Source organism: Aegilops tauschii, chromosome 5 (genome assembly GCF_002575655.3).
Source record: "Aegilops tauschii subsp. strangulata cultivar AL8/78 chromosome 5, Aet v6.0, whole genome shotgun sequence".
Lineage (NCBI taxonomy): Eukaryota > Viridiplantae > Streptophyta > Magnoliopsida > Poales > Poaceae > Aegilops > Aegilops tauschii.
The window spans coordinates 26,321,668-26,340,977 of record NC_053039.3 but is presented as its reverse complement, the minus strand read 5'-3'; the positions used below and the strand labels follow the sequence as shown (position 1 = coordinate 26,340,977).

The following is a 19,310-nucleotide window of genomic DNA, read 5'->3' as shown; positions in this document are numbered from 1 at the left end:
GGTGGCCGCCCGAGTCTCCTTCTTTCATGCCTTCATGGTGGAGGCGGCAGGAGGGGGTGGATCTGGCGGGGGCCCTCTGAATAGGCCTGATGGATCCCTAATTCTGGTGCCTGGTAGGTCTCCTCTATCTCTCTCTCACTCACCCACTCTCTCTCTCTCAGCTGCTATGGAAGTAGGAGGAAGGGAATGAGAGGGACGAGATCATGAGGCCGAAGAATTTCTTTTGTTCGTCCTTAGCAAATCGACTGCAACTGTGCTTCTCTCCATCAATGTGACGATAAGCTATAGAATCTTATGGTTGAAAGATGACCTTTCAGAGCTCTGGTGACTTTCGGCTCTTTCTTCCCTCACGGCAGCTCCAGAGTCAACTTTCGACGTCATATTGACAGTGTTACAGCCATGCCTCTGCCCCAAGTGGCCTCACACTATGATCCTACTCACCAACCTCGCCGTCAAATAGGTCGCACCCACAATCAGCCACCAGATCAACTGGCTGTATTTTCTGCTAGCAAGAGTGCAATTGAGAAAGATTTGTGTTGGATTTGGCTTTCTTTCCAGTAGAGGAGTTGGTTTGGATACGTTGGGATTTGAAGGCCCTATTTGCAAACAAGCCGAGCTAAGATAGGATAAAATTCTCCAAACCTATTCCTTTTGTGTTGATTACTAGTACAAATGCCCGTGCGTTGCACCGGGTAAAAAAAACAGGAACAACTAGCTTCATATTCCATTGTGCACCATTTTATATATCCAATTTTACTAAACATCAATAATAATAAGGTAAAACTTATTATTACTTTTTGTAGAATCAAGTCTTCATCAGATGGAAGAGCAGTTTTGCATGGAATAGTTTGTCAATCATTTTTTGGCTTTTCTGGAAAACATGAAAAATTCCTTATTTTTAATAGAAGTTAAGGTTTACATAAAAATTGGAACACTTCTTTTAAGAATAATAAACGTTTATGAAAATTAGAACATTAAAAAAACACATTTTAACAGGTGTTTTTTGTTTAAAGAATGTTTTGATTTTTTTTTACATTTCCAAATGAATTTTTTTTAGTAAAAATTAAACTTTTCTTGGAAATTTTATGATTTTAAAAAAATTGCAAACATATTTTTTGAAACAAAATAGTGTGAACATGTGTAAAACTGTGAACATTTCTAAACTAATTTCTTCAGTAAACAATTTTGAAAAAGTGCAAACATATTTTTTTGAAACAAAAATAGTGTGAACATGTGTAAAACTGTGAACATTTCTAAACTAATTTCTTCAGTAAACAATTTTGAAAAAGTGCAAACATATTTCTTTTGAAACAAAAATAGTGTGAACATGTGTAAAACAGTGAACATGTGTAAAACTGTGAACATTTTTAAACTAATTCTTCAGTAAACAAATTAAACCGGCCACATGCAAGGTCGGGTTCTGTGCTCTACATACAATTATAAATCGAACAAATTGATCTTAAGATTACTAAGTAAAACCAAGTATCACAGTAAGAAGAAGACGCCAATGAGTAATTGGAATGTATAAGTCCTGAAAAATCATCTTAGGTGTTTTACAGTTAGTCGGCGGACACATGACCACCAGCACAGCACTACCCATTTTCTGATCAATTGTTTCGTCCAAGCACCATCAGCTGCTCATTACGGACAGTCCAAGAGCATTAAAGCAACCATTGAAGCAAAGCGGCAGCAAGCTAAGTCTTCAGCTGATCTCTAGCAACAGAGGTGGCAAGGTGGCGTGGGTGAGGGTGAACGTGTCCTTCAGGTTGTACGGCGTGTGTCGTTCCTGTGTGCCGGCACGCCAAAGAGTTCCCGCCCATCTCGCCGCTGGTCGTACATAGGGTGGCGGGAGGGCATCGCTGCGAGCCACCGTGGTGGTCGGTGGCGACCTGGTTGCTGAGACAACAAAGTGCCTGTCAATTGTTAACGACGTCGAAGTGCCTGTCAATAAAATTTACTGGAAATACCAAATACATGGTCAGAGTGTTCCTGAGATTGATGGTTTTTCAAATCAGTTTCTGCTATTGTATAAGTTAGCCATGAACAAGGTTTGCTATTCTATAAGTTAGCCATGAACCAGGTTTGCTATTCTATAAGTTAGCCATGAACCAGGTTTGCTATTCTATAAGTTAGCCATGAACAAGGTTTATACCATCTGTGAAATGACAATTATTGTTATTTCTGGAAAATGACAATAATTCTGGAAAACTACAAGGTCTTTTTGCAAGATTGGAACGTTTTTCATCTTAGCCACTTAAAAAGGGAGCGCGGGTTCAATATCCACAACAGCAGGAGCTTTGTGTAAAAACACCTTGACGGTGAACCAGAGAGACTCAACCCGTGCTTTATTATTAGGGAGAGACTAGCAAAAATGCCTGTGCGTTGCTACGGGGGACGCAGTTGATGTGTATTTAAATTTGGTTAGAAAATTAGATGGGCAAAACACAATGATAGTTCATGCGAAATTTAATGCGCAACAAAATTTTAGACCCACACAATAGCTAGTTATATACGGATTCCAAATGGACTTCAATTTTCTATATAGATCTATAATTTATCATCATATTCTAAGTTAATATAGAACTGGTTATCTTCTATCCCAGCTTGAAATATATTCCATGTTGGTTATAGATGTGGTGTTGGCATGTGCTGGGTGGTTGGTAAGCACCAGTTGTCAGCGATCCGTGCGGTTGTCACATAATATTAACAAAATTAAAAAAGTGGAAATACTGGCATTTTACACAACCAATTTAAAAAAACAAAATTAGTAGGTATTAAGCTCTAGAGGTCCTAAAACATGTTTTCAATTGTAATAAGGAGAAGACATAATGCCTTATCTCTCTAAATAACATTAATATTAATAAAAATCATAAATAATGAGATCACATGGTTGATTGACATATTAATACTATTTATGGAAAACTTTAATTGACTCAGTAGCATGCGATTTGCTTTTATTATTGGGCATGTAAAGATCGCTAGGAAAAATTGATCAAATCCTTAGCCTCACATTTTCGTCATCATTGTCAATTGTGGTCACGTCCAGATCACACAGTCCTCCTCAACCGTCTTCAAATATTCAGCCCACGGTCAAATCCTTCCTTTTAATTATTAGCCTCATAAAATCCTTTTTGGATCCCATCCATTTAAATATTCTGGCAAGCCCACCACAATCCTTCCTTACCTTATTTAAGGATCCCATCCTTTCAAATATTCTGCCGATCCCACACCATCCTTTATATTTTTCCAAGCCCACATCATCCTTCCTTTGAATTAGCCGCATATATTTAGCCACAATAATTACGGAATTACCCCATCCGCTTAATTAGCTTTTGTTTTTTCAAAGGCCAAGTGTAAGTCAGGTATTGTAAGAGTGCGCATTAAACTATGTAAACAAAAAATAAAAAATATGGAAATAAATACAGATTGATGACAGATAGATGGTCGCTGATGATACATGTTTTACATAAGATCCAAAATGAAAGTGTCGGCAGGTGCTTACAGTAATAGTAAGTCAGGTAGCAAAGGATTCTTGTGATCTGCTTAGATTGGATAGATAATCACGCAGAGGCCTTTGGAGGTGCACTTCAATGTGAAAGCATATATTTCTGTCATCATAGTTGTTTGAAAAGCATAGCACACAACAGTCTAAGAAGGAAATAACCAGTAGTTAAACGCACAGTATGGTCTCAGGTGATTACATAAGATCCAAAAGGATGATAAACATAGAAGTCTTGGTAGGCATCTACACTAATGCTAAGTTATATAACAAGGGTTTCCGCAAAAAAAAAAGTTATATAACAAGGGGCTCTTGCGACTTGCTTATATTGAGTAGACAATCAGGAGTAGTCCCTTGGAAGTGCATTTGAAGGCAAAAGCATATGCTTGCCCTTTGTTCATGTGTGCCTGATGGAAGAAGTCGCTCCAGCCTCTAGTCATGGTGGCCCTTTTATCAACACCCTTCAAGCGGGCTGTGACAGCAGTAGTTCCGTCTTCAGTAGTCAGGCCCGTATCACAAGCAGGTGCAGGGTGTGCAACGGCACAGGGCCCCATAAAATTTTGGGGCCCCTGAATTTATCTTAAAATAGCAATTAACAACGTTAATCAAGAGGATAATAAAGGAATGTATAACGTCCAGTGGAACCTTCTAGCTTCCAACGCCAACCAGTACCCATCCTCTCTCCCTCTCTAATAGTAGCAGTTAGTGATATTAATCAACGTCAAGTTGGATTAGGAAATTTCGCATGCATCAGAATCCAAAGGGAGGTTTCCTCTGTTCTCCTTTCAGCGAATCACTTTGCAAATTCTTTAGAGATATTTGAGGTAAGAAATGGATCCATGCGCTCTGCTGTCATCTATTTAGTTTTTCTTCCCATCATCCATCGCTCTTGTGTTATTATTCAAAAGATTATGTTTATTGTATGCTAATAAATGAGTGAGGCTTTGTAGCTCTCAGGCTCCACATTTATTTATTTATTTTCAAAAATTGACATTTTTTAAGTTAAAAAGTAAATATAAATACACAAGTACTTGTAGATTTGTGTAAAATTTCATTGTGAAATACATTTTGGTATGAGTTGTACAAAAAACAAATCTTGTATGTACTTTATAGTGGATACTATGTGCAAGAAATACATAATTTTGTTATTTTTGTGTACCTTGCATAAAACGTATTTTGGCATTAAACTTTACAAAAAGTAGTATACATCCATAGGTATGTGTGTATTCTTTGAAACATAAAATTTGAAGAAAAAATGTTCAAATTTCGGGTTCCATGGAGTTTGAACCCTATTAGTAATTTCCGGTTAATAATTACTATCATATTGACTTCATAATTAGCATTTCCATATAAAGGCCTAATTCCAAATTTTGCACCAGGCCCTTAGATTCTTAGGTACGGCCCTGTCAGTAGTGATTGGCAGTTCACCATAGTCAGCATCCATGAGTTTGAATCTGTGTCTGCACCAAGAGTGCTACAGAAACATGTATGTTGAATGAAATGAACAAATAAGTAACCAAACTGCACTGGCAGGAAGTGAATAGAACAGAATCATTAATGCAATCAACATATGGTGGAGAAAGGGGTTTTACTTTCATACCTCAAGAGTGTCTCGGGAGGCCGATGAACCAGAGATAGGAACAAGCACATTCAGGTTCAACCTTTGAGCCCTCCGTAGCGTTGTCTAGGTGATGAGGGAGGCGACTGGACATCATCTCGACCCACACCATGCATTGTCTGATTCTAAAACAGACAAACAATAAGTTATGAAGAACTCCATGTGGCCAGCATGTAAAAATAATTCATTTATGCCTCTAAATCCTAGCAACATGTTGGTAAAACCATTCATAAATTTTAAGTATCATCATGCAGATATTTTGGAAAAGAAATACAAGAGACGTAAATTGCATGAACCAACATAAAAACAAAGTTACAAAGGCAGCTTATGATAGCTTATTTACATCGATCTTATAAAGCAACGCTAAACAAGCAATAAATAGTTGTGGCCCTTCACATAAATCACTGATAGAGAAAATGCATTACTACCGAAAAGATCTCACACCAGTCATATATAATTCTGCACATTCCTTTCTGATATACCACCTCTGTTTCTAAACATAAGATGTTTTTACAGTTCAATTTAAACTGCAAAAATGTCTTATATTTAGGAACGAAGGGTGTACATATATATAAAAGCACTCAGGTTCGGACAATGAAATCAAGTGTGTGTTATCTACGGTGGTGTTTCAAACATATAGTCGGATGGTCCTTTTGTTTTCTGAGCAGTGTAAATAGGCCATGTCAACACAATGAATAGTTCAGCAAGTCCACAAAATGAAAAGTCTCTGGTAGTAATTAAATGGTTTTAAGAACCATGATTTTGGCAGATTGAATTTACTGGCCATGTTTGCACTAAAAACTAAATATGTTAAAAGAACAATAGGAAAAAGAATATACTATATATCCACGTCTACCATTCTTTGTAATCCCCACAAAAATTAACATTCTCCTCTCCACCTTAGCATACGACGGCATGTCACAAATTTGAAGGGCGAAAGAACAATGTGAGAAGGCAGGGTAGAAACATTTGAAGCACCACTTGTGCCTACAGCCGTACCATTGGATTATAGCTAAGAACATGAACACCACATGTATGTCTTTGAAACACCACTTTCATTTTATCTATAACTTGCCATAGGTTTATAACCCTACTGTCGAACTAAGAATCTCTTTGGATTGAATAAAATTCATATAACTTTATGTGGCCATTACATAATCTGGTTATGACCATACTGCAGCAATAGAAAAGCAAATTGAAAAAACAACATAAAGAATCAAAATCTTGTAACTTTGGGCATCCTCCCTAGTCCCCATGTCAGCAGTCTTCTACTCTCCAAGAGGCAACTCAAATCTAAAAAGAACACGGGAGCATAAAGGAATCGTTTTCACACCAATAAGAAAAGAAGCACAAAGTGATCGACACCACCTTGGGGGACAAATTTTACACTATCGCCTTCCATCGCCATGTTTGTAACAGCAATTAACATGAACATGACTAATACCTCATGCATTTGTATGTTCCCTAAATCAAAGAAGAAATAAAGCAGGAAGTACATCAAGTCCGGACTGGTCAAGTCTCCGTTGACAACCGCTACATGGGAAGAATTTGACTCTGTTGTTAGTTAGTACGTACAACAGACATTCTATTCATGCTAACAACATTTGCTATTAAGTGTTAAATCACACTTCATTTTCCTATTTTCTTAATTAGAACAGTGACTCCGTTATAGCAAGAAATAAACACGCGTGTAGCTAACTTAATTACCTCACAAAGCTATTAGCAAGGTAGTAGTAAAATCTTGAGCTGCTTGGTCCTTACTTTGTTTCCACTTGAGCATTCCCTCCCTGCCTCCCAAATCTTCACTGATGCCTGCAAAAAGTATGCACATGGGACTGCATTAAGATAGCCAAATGAACAAATAGTCTGACCAATAAAACAAAATTTGTATGGACAGTCCTCCATTTGCATTATAGTTCTCCATTCTCATCCAACCACGGCATGAACGATCAAGCGTCTCAAAGATGCTTTTTTCTCTCCTGCCAAGCAAGAACACCAAGTGGACCGCATCAACATATCATCAATGAATCTACCGCTCTAGGAGTAAAACCACGAAGCCTACGGGTTTAGCACGAAACCTATGGGTTTAGCACCAAAACAGGAAATGTAGATAGTGCAAGCAAGATACATAATTATGCATAGGTCTCTTGTCTTGCATCAAACCAGCAGACATGCAAATAGAGGACTGCTAGCCTTTTCTTTAGAACACTCCACAATTATCATTATTTCAGTACAATATTAAATATGCTATCTCTCTTATATGGAACAAATGCTAGAAAAATAAAAGTTAGTACAAACAGTTTCATTAATCTTTCAGCTACAAAATCTAGAACAATACTACTCTAGCCTTAAGAAATGTCCTAGCCTTAAGAAACTGAGAAAGCGACAATAGAAAACAGAAGTACAATTATGTGTAACAGCGGCAAGTGTGCTAGATGCAAAACTAACCACATCATGCTTCATTTCTAAAACCAAACTACACAAGAATAAAATAAATAAATCGAACAGAAATGAACACCATGTATCCTATTCAGGGTGTAAACGAAAAGGAGATACACCTCGCAGGCATATATAGGGCAATAAGCAATCAATGATCTGAAAGCATCTTTGAGGAAGCACTCACTAAGAACCTCGACAGACGCTCACGAAGTCATGTGTACATCAGCTGTATGTACTTTTATCCACCAAGATTCATATACATGACCAAGGATCACTCAAATTGTTCACAATTGTTGAGAGAGACGATCCAGCCCTTACATTCAAAATAGCTATATAAATGACCTTTTTTGCAATTTTGCACCTTGTCGAGCGCATACAATTTGTAACAAAAGAAATGCTTACGTACATGAAATGTTGAAATTCCCTGTATAGATGAATATAACCAAGGCAACAGTAAGTAGAAGCATGAGGTCGGTATTGCTTGCTGGCAGGAACAAACCTTATTGTGTTCCACAAGAGAGAATATTCACATTCCTCTGCTAGATTCCTCTTCTTCTCTTCTTTCTCAGCTCTGCACACATCCATTTTAGAAAGTCAATATATTAGCAATTTAAACAAGTGTGGCAGAGGAAATGCGAGGAAAAGGGAGGAGCACATAATTCCTAACATACATTCCAAATAACTTTATAAATAATACCTTTGCCTTTTTATACTTTGCCGAGCAGGTATTGCCTTTTTTACACTTTGCCAAGCAGGCAAAATCTATAACAAAAATAGTAGATGTGTGCGGTTAGACATGGGAGAAAACAACAATTGAGTATCTGTATAGCAGCATGGCCAGGCACAAGTCGAAACAAACATAGGTAGATCATGCAGTGTGGATGCCAAAAAACGATTGGCTAATTTACACATTGGCCAGATATAAATGCAGGTAAAAGGAATGAACAACAAATATCCTGCAGTGAGGGAGAAATAGCCAAAAATGAACCAATCCAAAAGAAAACATACACAAAAAGAATAATCACTATTATACCCAATTAATTTGTCCATATACATGCATATAAAACAAACTAGGCAGAAATTAAAAATAGGCTATAGGCAGATATAAATGCAGGTAAAAGGAATGAACAACAAACATCCTGCAGTGAAGGAGAAATAGCAAAAAATGAACCGATCCAAAAGAAAACATACACAGAAAGAACAATCACTGTTATACCCATTAGTTTCTCCAGATACATGCATATAAAACAAACTGGGCAGAAATTAAAAATGGGCTCTCTCTCTCTCTCTCTCTCTCTCTCTCTCTCTCTCTCTCTCTCTCTCTCTCTCTCTCTCTCTCTCTCTCTCTCTCTCTCTCAGAGCACCACCACGAGAACCCGCGGCCGTCGCCATGACCTCGTCGGATCCGCAGCCCCACGCTGCCTAGTGACCGGATCCGCGCCCGGATTCACCCAACCACCGGCCTCACCTAACCTGCACCCGATCCAGATCCAGGCGCCGCCGACGGCCACCGGACAACGAAGAGAAGGAAGGCGAGGTGGAGGGGCCAGTAACCTGGTGGCACGTGAGAGAAGAGGAGAAGGATGAGCGGCGGCGGCCATGCGCTGGAGATCGAGGAGGAGGAGAGAAACGAAGAGAAAGTGGAGTTGCGTGGGGCTCGAGGACGTGAGCGGATTGGTACCTAGGTTTTACTGCTCGCATCCCACCCGGCGTCCACACCACCAATCGCGGACCAGGCCACCTCGCAAGCTCTCACCTGGTGTCACACCCACCCAAAGAGGCTAACAAGTGGGCCCAACGCTTCTGAAGCGGAAGAGACCCAGCTGGGTGCATAGAAGGAGGGTGAGGGTAGACCAGCGTCAATCCGCCCACTCGCCTGGCGGCCCCACCACACCCACGATCGGCCATATATTGTTTCTTTCACCCAAGGCACGGGCGACGCACACACGCCACCTACACTGCCAAGCCGGACCCATGAGATGGTGGCCCACCCATCATCCACATGAGTAAGAAATGACTGCGTGAAAAAAACAAACGGTGGGATCTCTGCCAGCACGGTAAAACATCTCCGGCGAGGCAGATTGAGTGAACGAGGTTGATTTCGCGAGGCAAATGCCCCAGGTTAACGGGTAGGCTAGGAGCGTTTATATGTTCCGATGTTTATCTCAGTTGGTTGTCCTGGCCGAAAGAATTAGAACAGATCCCAGGTTCGATTCTGCATTGTAGCGGGTTTTTTTCTTTCTCTAAGACTTAGGCCCCGTTCGGATCTCCTCCGGCTTCCAGCTTCCCGAGAAGCCCGTCGAACGGTTCAGCTCCTGGAAGCTGGATTCTGGAGAACGAGCAGCCTCTAGTGTAATTTGCGGGAGCAGCTCGAGTCCAGCTTCAGAAAAACGAGAAAAGCAGGAGTTGCAGGAAATTACACCTGATTGCCCTCCCGAAGTGACGCTCGAACCGTTTTCTCTAGCGAGCGAGCTCTCTGACCGACGCTCGAATCGTTTTCTCCGCTGAGGAGCTGCTCGTCCAGCCGAACGCTCGCCCAGCTCCCGTGAGAAGCCAGCTCGCCCAGCTCCCGCGAGAAGCAGGATCACTTCTGAACGGGGCCTTAAGATAAGAAAGCCCACTCGCATGCACGCAGCCCTTAAGGAAGGCCCATGTTTTTTGCGGCTAGTTAGATGGGCTGGCGCTGCCGGTACCTGGACGTACCATTATTTGAAAATTTGATCGAGGAGAGGAGTCGTAGGAACCGGCAAAAGAGACCACCTACGGAATAAGTGAAAAAAAATTGACGGTGAACCCGACGGAAGCAATAGCCGCTTTATTAGTACTAGTACAAATGCCCGTGCGTTGCAACGGGCAAGAAAATCGCAAAACTTACTTTGTGTGCATTACATGTCATTTCTTATATCCAATTCTGATAAACATCGATGATAAGGGTACACTATTGTTGATTTCCGAAGCATGAAAGTGGATATGAAGAAGCTACGTACATCAAGCTCTCACCTTGAACATAACTTGATGGCACTGTTGCATGCCATATCCCGAGTTCGGTAACAATAAACATAATGGAGACACATATTTTCAAAATCTCACCTTTACAAAATCATTTGGGAAACGTAGAAGCTTATATCTGATAGTATCTTGAAAATACGGTTATTGATATGGTTCAGAAAGATGATAACACCAGGACGTGCACAAGGATTAGATTCTCTGTCCCCAGTTTGTACTATTTCTCACCTTTTCACCGTTCTTCTAGTACAAAGCGCAGCTTGACTTCACGTATGAAACCCATCATGATCTCTCTTGATGATCAGATCCTCAGAACTTATGACAAACGGAGGATATACCATTTGAACTGCACCACTGAATGATCTACTCCAGGCATGGCGAATTTGTTACAGAAAAATAAGCATGAAAATAGTGTCTACAAATAAATAAAATGTGCTCAAATATTTATTTTGGCCACATACAAATAGAAATTTTGTACAAATATACATTGATCAACAGTCAATCGAGATTAGTCTGCTTTAAAACCAACCCCGGTGACATGGCTGCCATTTACCATCACCACTTTGAATGTTCAGCTTTCAGGAAAGCATATGAATCTGACAAAATATTTATATCAAGTTGATCGCCCGAAAGCTACTCTGAGGATTAGCATATTTGCGAAAGAGGGTAAATAACAGATCCAAACAAACACACGCATGGATCAAATGATAGTTATGCTCCTGAACACATCGAGCAGAGCATGCATGACATTTTCATAATGGACGACATGTATTATGAGGTTGTATAACTTTGGCCAGCTCATCAAATCCTTCCAAGGTCAAGGGAATTTGCAAGTTGAAGAAGTAATTTATGCAAAAAAGAAAACATCTTTTCTCATACTACAGTGATACATTAGCTGTCTGGATGTAACATTCCTCTGCATGTGCTTCATGTGAAGGTGCTGCCAACCACTGTCAAGGACCAGACCCTCAATATACAACAAAGTAATGTTGTAAGTGTTCTGATGTTACATTACAAAACGTAGCCATGTTCATAAGCGTGTGAGTGGAAATGCATTTGAATTAATTATCCAAAAGCTATGAAATTCAGAAAGATGTTATACTGTGCAAAGAAAGAAAAATATACATGCCAGACATGTGCCCACATCGAATTGCGCATATGCATTATCCCATCATGAAAATATCAAATGGTTCATTGTGTTGGCGGATGCATACGACTTGAACCAGGGTAAAAAAATACAAATATGCTACACAATTTGTGGAATAAAGCTTGCAAGTGAACCACTATGAAAGAAATCTAACATTACTGCATTTACAACAATGCCAGACAACTGGTTAGCCAGTCTATTATCTGGAAAGAAACGCTCAAAATAAAGTATCTTCTTTAATTATCATGCACTTCATGAAATAAAAAAACTGCACGGTGGGAAGAATTACCCTCCTAATACCAAACCTTAACACTGACCAAGTTCAAGAAACAGAGTGTAACATATTCATACTATAAATACATGAGGCAACAGAACAGAAAACAAAAGATGAGTAGATTCTCATATTTGAGGCGCTCTCCATCTTCACTGCATAATTATTAGGTAGGTTGAAGTGGACTTTGTTAGGTCAATACAACAGGCTAATTTCCATAAGAGAAATGATTCTGCATGTTACTTGGACAAGTAAGATAATGATTTTTTTGCAACTTCCATCCGTATATATTACCATTTGCCTGTTACTTCAAGAACTAAAAAAATGATGACTTGGAAGACGTAGAGAGCATGAAAACAGGTAGAATGACACGGAGGCAGAGCCATGTGTGTCGCAGCACGCTGCTAATCAAGAATTGAAAGGAATGCTAAATCTAAACCAGCAGCTGCTCAGGTTACATGAGAAAACTGAATATAGTCATGTGCTTAGATTTAGTCAATAAGGAAAAGGCAAGGAGAAAGCATATTGTGCCCGATTCATGTACATGCCTCTCAGCAACAATCTCATAGCATTGATCCTTTTCTCTCTTTAGCAGCACTGAAATCCTCCTGAACATTCAGGAAACAAAATTGGCTATCATGATTGATGGGCACAACCAAAACAGCTAGTAAGGAAACAAATAGAACATCTTTTGATGGCGAAATTATAGGAAAATAGCGGATAATTCTATATGCATCAATCTACCAGAAGGCACTGAACCACGTACCGTGGGCGGAGAACAGGCGTACAAAATTCCGGCGAAGTTGAACGGCGAGATTCTGGCGAAGTCGAAAAAACAGCGACAGCAATGTCGAGCATGGGAAGCACTCGAACAGGGGTTTCGGCTGAGGGAGTCGAGGCGTTCTTATAGCCAAGGCACTACGAATTAGTTTTTGTACTTTAATTTCATGCTTGCAGATATTGGTGTCAATCTATACCCATAGCTCCCCTTGCGCCATCTTACGAAGGTCCAAGTAACATGTCTGCTGAGAACATAGAATCTGTCTATCTATGCATCGAATCACATGAAACAGAAAGGGCATCCCACAGCTAGCTTCAACAACAACGAAAAGCTGCAGGACTCATAGAATAAAAATCTTCACTGGATTTAATGGTTAGATTAGCATTAGCTGATGGATTAGTAGAAACTCTTTACTGGAAATCACTAAGCTTTATCCATGACTTTTCTTTAACTGTGCTTCACCAATGAAATTCAGATTTAATATAACAGTGCATATTAGCATCAATTCTTATGGATTAGAAGAAAATCTTAACTACAAACAATCATCAGTGATGAGAATTAGTAATGACAGATGTAAATAAAATCAAAAGTTAACAATGGGTTCTTCACATGTTCATAACAATCCAACTAAACAAATTTTGGATTAAAAAATTTAATATTAGGACAAAATCTCAGGACAACATAAACTCCATGTACAGAATTTTAATCACTTCTTCAATTATCCAGAGCAAGAACTAAAATAGCAAGAACAAAAGTTGTGGAAGACCACAAGAAACATATACACTGATGCATGAAAGAAATTCAGAAGGAAAAAATAAAGCGCATGGATATTACTCTAACAATGCATATGAAGAAAAACAAATCTTAGTCGGTCATATACATACCTTTGACCAGCAGCACAAACACCTAACTTGGAGGAAGTAATTAGAAGATCAAAAGCACCTCCCATCCATGAACAAAGGTGCAGATTAATTGCTCGAAAAAGGCTAAAAAAAGTCTTTGAATCTTATGGCACTATCCGATGATTCATCACGAAATTAAGATTAAGCAAATAATCAATCTGTACAGGAGCACATCTTGTAATTTACAGAAGATTACCATGTGATTTTGCTGAGATAATTGCAAGTCAAAGAACTCCTACCCATACGTGACCATAACTATTAATCAATCTGTACAGAAGATTACCATGTGATTTTGCTGAGATAATTGGCCAAGGCCGGTGCTGCACCCACCTGCTGCTTTCCTGCTGATGCCCAGTGTAGTAAGAGAAGCGAGAAGAAAATGATTCACAAAAAGTATACTTTCCTATACATAGTCTGTTGCATGTTATAAAAACCAGAATATAGTCTGATGCTGCAGGATCAAGATCTTCAAATTATCTTCAATTGCTTGTATTTCACTCAGATCAACCTTTAATATTATTAGGTAGCAGAACGCTTTTGATTGCAACACCTCTGTGTGCAGCTAGTCTGACCAGCATGTGGTTAGTAAATCCAGAGAGAGAATGGAGGTGCCCTCCTATGTAATAATTAGAAAAAATAATTCTTTTACGAAGAAGAAGAAAAATCATTATTGTGTGCTGGACCATTCGGCTTGTTGTCATCAATTGTCAGTCTTTTCTTAAGAGAGAGTACATCAACTACTGATCTTAAAATTACTTTATGTCCACTCAAAAGTATTAAAGCCACTCTTAACTTGCATGATCTGCAAGTATTTCAACACTTCCTTATGGACTCTATGGCTCGGAGTTCCAGCTTAATAACAATCTAAAGTTAAAATGGAAGCAAGTAAGGAAGCAAAAGCAGTCTGTTAGGAGCTCTAACTCAGAAACACATAGCTGCAGTTTCCTAATATAATCCAAATATATTTGAAAATGATGATTGTATTAAAACGGCAATAACCAACCATGAATAATAAATTTTGGCAAATAGAAACAACAAAGAGCAAGTTAATCATACACCATCAGATGCGATAGGTATATTAAGTTTGAACTTCTTGTGCTGAAACAAACAAATTGTGCATGCAGTTTTTTCAAATGATGAATCAACATGTAAGTTTAGCATTGTTTCGATCATTATAAGTTTAACACCAAATAATTCTAAATCTATACAGAAAATTTAGCAGCACAAAATGAGTTTCATACATATACATGGGATGATATTTAGATGGATAATGAAATAACTATACATAAAGGAGGAAACTTTACAGCACCTCCGCATACTTATCGAGTAATCCCCCCTATCATCTTCCCTTCTCATCTTCCCTTCGCATCTCCCCCACCATCGCCATGCCATGCACTACAACTGCACCAAACATGAGCAGCCACATTATGAGATGGATTCAGAATAGCTTACCATTGCAGTAAGAAAACATTCCCTTGCATATGGAGAAGACCTTGATTTTTATTTAAATTGTACAATGAGCAGTCAAGTAAGATGCACTACAACAGATCCTGTTCAGTCCCAACCAGGCAAGTCTCTTCAAGTACTCCCTCCGTTTTTATTTAGTTCGCATATTAGCTTTGGTCAAAGTCAAGCTTTGTAAACTTTGACAAAGTTTCTAAATAAAAATATTAACATATACAATAACAAATCAATACCATTAGATTCATTATTAATTGTACTTTCACATCATATAGATTTGATATGGTAAATGTTTATATTGTTTCCTATAAGCTTGGTCAAACTTTATGAAGTTTGACTTCAATCAAATCTAATACGCGAACTAAATAAAAACGGAGGGAGTACTAATGATGAATGTCGTTCTTTATCCCCCATCCAAATACCGAAATAGCAAATTCTTTAGGAGAATAACACTATCAGTTGGAGAAGGTTGTTCATGCTTATAGGTCATCGAGACCCAACTTCTACACAGAAAACACATGAAACAGAAAATAAACTGTACTAAGGATGAATGAATCAACCGCGGCCTCGATGAATCAACCGTACCCGACGATCGCGAACAGGAGTCAATGATGTGTGCGCTACCGTCGAGGTGAGCATCCTTGTCGCCTCAACCACTTGAGCCTCATCTGCCTGTCCGGGGCCTCTCCATCACTGCATGCACGGCGGCTACATGTATTGACGTACATGATGTTCGAGTTCGCCAAGAACAGCGCGCTTAGCAAGTGGCTCCACAGCGACGAGGTGCTCGGATGGAGCCAACATGTCCAGGTCGCGCTGGACGTGGCAGGCGGACTCAACTACGTGCACAAGTATTCCAAGAGCAGGAACATCCTGCTCGACACATGTTTCCACCCTAAGCTCAAACTTTGGCCTCGCACTCGTCCACCGCCGATACCAAGGACGAAGCCCTGTGGATGACATGGCACATAGTCGGCACGATGCACATGCACGGCAGCGATGGCGAGCAGCAGCACACACGCCACACGCACGCACGTCCTCATCTGCGATGACCACAGTGTCAGACTGTCAGTTAATAGCTGCTGTCAAAGTTTCAGAAAAAATCAGTTTCGTCAGGCGTAAATATAGCTGTCAAATGTTCAGTTTCGTCAGTTAGGATTTTCTTTAGTTAGTGAAATAAGCCAAGCTGCGACTTGACCTTAGATTGTTATAGTGTAGCCCGTTGCATTGACCGGATCGTGGGATGGCATGAACTGAAAATATCATGGGGACGATGTAGGGTAGCAAGCAAGGAACGTTGGGATGGCAGGGCTCATGTCTCGGGCGTGGCCTGATTTCCCCTTTTCAGTATGCTCTGTACTCACCTGATTGTGTTCATTGCCGGTGATCTCGGAGTCGAACAAGAGACGCTGCAGCAGATCGGCAACAGCAGCATCATGTCGTCCGGCTTCTACATGCTGAACACCTACATCATAAACAACAACAACACACGCATCTGAGGGGGGGCGGCTGGGAACCTCGCAGGGAGATGAGGAAGGGGAGGTCGGCAGAGAGCAGGCGCCAGTGAGATCACCGTCGATCTTGACGCAGAGGAGAGGAAACCAGTCGTGGGGGAGGAGGGGAATAGTTGCCGGCCCGGATCCGCCGCCAGGAGGCGCGCTGTGGCGGTTGCCGGCTTGGATCCATCGCCGGGCGGCGCTTTGGGGGCGCAGCGGCGCGACGCGGTGAGGAGGTAGATGGATGGGGGCGCCGGGTCTCGGGTGCGCGTGGGTCGTCAGGGTCTGCGCCGGTGTGTGGGTGGGTGGCCGTTGGAGGCGGCCGGCGGCGCGCGGGGCGTCGCAGGAGGTGGGGCGGGGAGGAGCGCCGCGAGGCACAGCGTGGCTGCGTTTTTCTCCCGTTCGTACCGGTTCGATTTGAACTGTGGGTCAAATACTAAAAAGCACAGGGACCTTTATGCAAAAAAGCCACGACGGTGAACCCAACAGCCCCAATGCGTGCTTTATTATTAATTAATAGGGAGGGACTAGCAAAAGGGCCCGTGCGTTGCAACGGGAGAAACAAATCTTGTACATCATAGTTTGTGTTTCTACTTCAATGGCACATTTTATGACTAAAATTTGTTTGCAGATCAAAAAGAGCAATCCGCTTTAGTACCAACTTCAACTTTGCACATTTTTCAACTTGTAATGTAGTGTAATCATGTGTCCTCAAAGAATAGCTTCAAAATGATAAATAGCTAGCACGGACCCGAAATCATCTGATCGTCAGCCGCTCTACATTAGCTCATTTGTACACTTCTTGTGCTCTTTGTTCTTGCATGTCCCATCGCAAACGCTCACTCAACCGAAGAGATGAGAGAGATAGAGTAGTATTCACAAGAGAATGGATTCAGCAACTGATGGTTACTCATCACAGTAGATTATAGTTTTCCATCTTTAACTGGAGCACTAGAGTATACGCAAGCAAGCTTTGGTTTGTAACCCATAGAAGAACATTTTTTTTTACCTACAAAAGAGATATTTAGTCCGTATGGGCATCATCCTTTTGCACATATTGTCGGAATGCCGTTCAAAGAAATAGCTAGCATGGACCTGAAAGAGATACAACATACATTTTTCTCAATATTAGTACAGTACATAGTCCTGGGTACCATTTCTTTCTCAATCAACATGATTACCTGGCAAGATCACAAATTTGTGTTGCTGCAATTTCATGACAACAGAGAGGGGATTCAAGAAGAGAACTGCCAAATAAAGAGCTGAAGAAGCCCATCTCATCGCCATATGCCACCAGTTGTTTGACTTGGTGGATGAAACAAACTAATACCCTCAAAGAATTTTACCTTTGGCCATGGTGAGATTATATTTTGATAACCGTACCACGAGACAATATCATTTTGCAATAGACCAGTAATTGGTTTGAACTGTAAAATAAACGTTCAGTTCCTCTTAATTCTGAAGTGAAAAGCAACCTTATTGTATTAGCTACACCTAGCTAGCTGCGCATTGCTGCATCATAGTAAGAATGCCATGGTTATGAACATTATCAAACTTATTATTGTGAAAACAACAATATTCCAGAAGAAAATGCCATGGTTGTGTATGTTATTAAAAACACAAAAATTAAAATTGTCGTTCCAAGTTGCATGGTCTCTCTCCTGTTGGTGAACTGGCACATCCTGGGAGCAGAAATATTATAGACACGCTAAGCCTCTAACTATTGTCAGAGGCTTGTATCAAGCTGCAGAAGGCCACAAAAAGCATTTACTCAGGCATGTTGGCATGGCTCTGGAGCTTTGCCCGTAAGTTAATGGTGGACAGAATTTTAGTAGTGAAAGAAGCAAACCAGTGTGTCATCCGTATCCTCAAATTGCATATGAATCAAAAAGTGAAAATAGTGCTCGAGAACAAGTCATTTATTTAGCATCGATCAGTGAGCAGCAACATAGAAGGACTATTTATTTGGTTTCTGGCAGCAAGTAGAAATATATATATATATAAGAGGGTCAACGCTGTCTTACAAACTCCCAGACATGCACGCTCATGTTGCCTGCAAGTAACAAAAGAGTAAGCACTAAACTTATAATTCAATATAATGTAAAAATGTCAATAAAGAACATGTAAAGTGATAAGTGCACCATGGAACATTTTCACACTGGAGCGCGACACCAAATGCATGGTACAGGAGGAAACTCTTATTATCAAATGATTCAGATATATATGACTACAACACACAGTACTGTTGGAATGCTAGCTGAAGAAATATTTCATGGTAGAACGGTTATTATTAAAAAATCATGAGGCCAAATGGCCAACAATTTAGTGCCCCCCCTTTGATTTTGGGCCAACAGTGTTCATATATTTCCAGTGCATATATCCCAAAGTAGTTGCATCCCTTTCTAGCTTTTATTGTATCACCAGTTGATTGACCATTAAACTAATAGAATATTCCTGAGAAAAGTTCCTTCTAGTTAGAATTAAAGCCTTCTGAAGTTAGCAACTCATCTAATATCTACAATGCCTTGCCCAACATCAAGAAATAAGGATGAGAATGCAGAGTGAATGGTTCAACATAGGCAGAAAAAAGTTAAAGCATTCCTAACTTGCTGTGGTGGACAGAATAGCGCAGACGCAACTCAATCTCGTCCGCGTTGAATTCGTTGATGAAGAGGTCCAAGTTTTAACAC

The 19,310-nt window shown here is 40.3% G+C and overlaps 1 protein-coding gene and 1 long non-coding RNA gene across 8 annotated transcripts; both read right to left on the bottom strand.

Annotated features, from left to right (window-relative positions):
* Positions 1–3,586: 3,586 nt before the first annotated feature.
* Positions 3,587–9,402, bottom strand: LOC120964266 (uncharacterized). 7 transcript variants are annotated; one of them, XR_012183953.1, is made up of 5 exons: positions 9,238–9,402; positions 8,254–8,318; positions 6,825–8,127; positions 5,100–5,242; positions 3,587–4,973 (listed from the first exon to the last, which is right to left on the bottom strand). It is a non-coding gene; the product is annotated as an uncharacterized lncRNA (long non-coding RNA). The 7 variants fall into 7 exon arrangements; XR_012183950.1 differs by lacking the exon at positions 9,238–9,402 and having other exon boundaries at positions 6,825–7,096; positions 7,741–8,127; positions 8,254–9,224; XR_006663401.2 differs by lacking the exon at positions 9,238–9,402 and having other exon boundaries at positions 6,825–7,869; positions 8,056–8,127; positions 8,254–9,224.
* Positions 9,403–11,838: 2,436 nt separating this feature from the next.
* LOC109753406 (uncharacterized) lies at positions 11,839–17,976 on the bottom strand. Its single transcript, XM_045228455.2, has 6 exons — positions 17,967–17,976; positions 16,698–17,042; positions 16,489–16,589; positions 15,710–16,167; positions 12,747–15,064; positions 11,839–12,588 (listed from the first exon to the last, which is right to left on the bottom strand). The coding sequence occupies exons 1-4, from the start codon at positions 17,974–17,976 to the stop codon at positions 15,964–15,966; spliced, it is 660 nt and encodes a 219-aa protein (XP_045084390.1). The 3' UTR covers positions 11,839–12,588; positions 12,747–15,064; positions 15,710–15,963.
* Between the last annotated feature and the right edge of the window lie 1,334 nt (positions 17,977–19,310).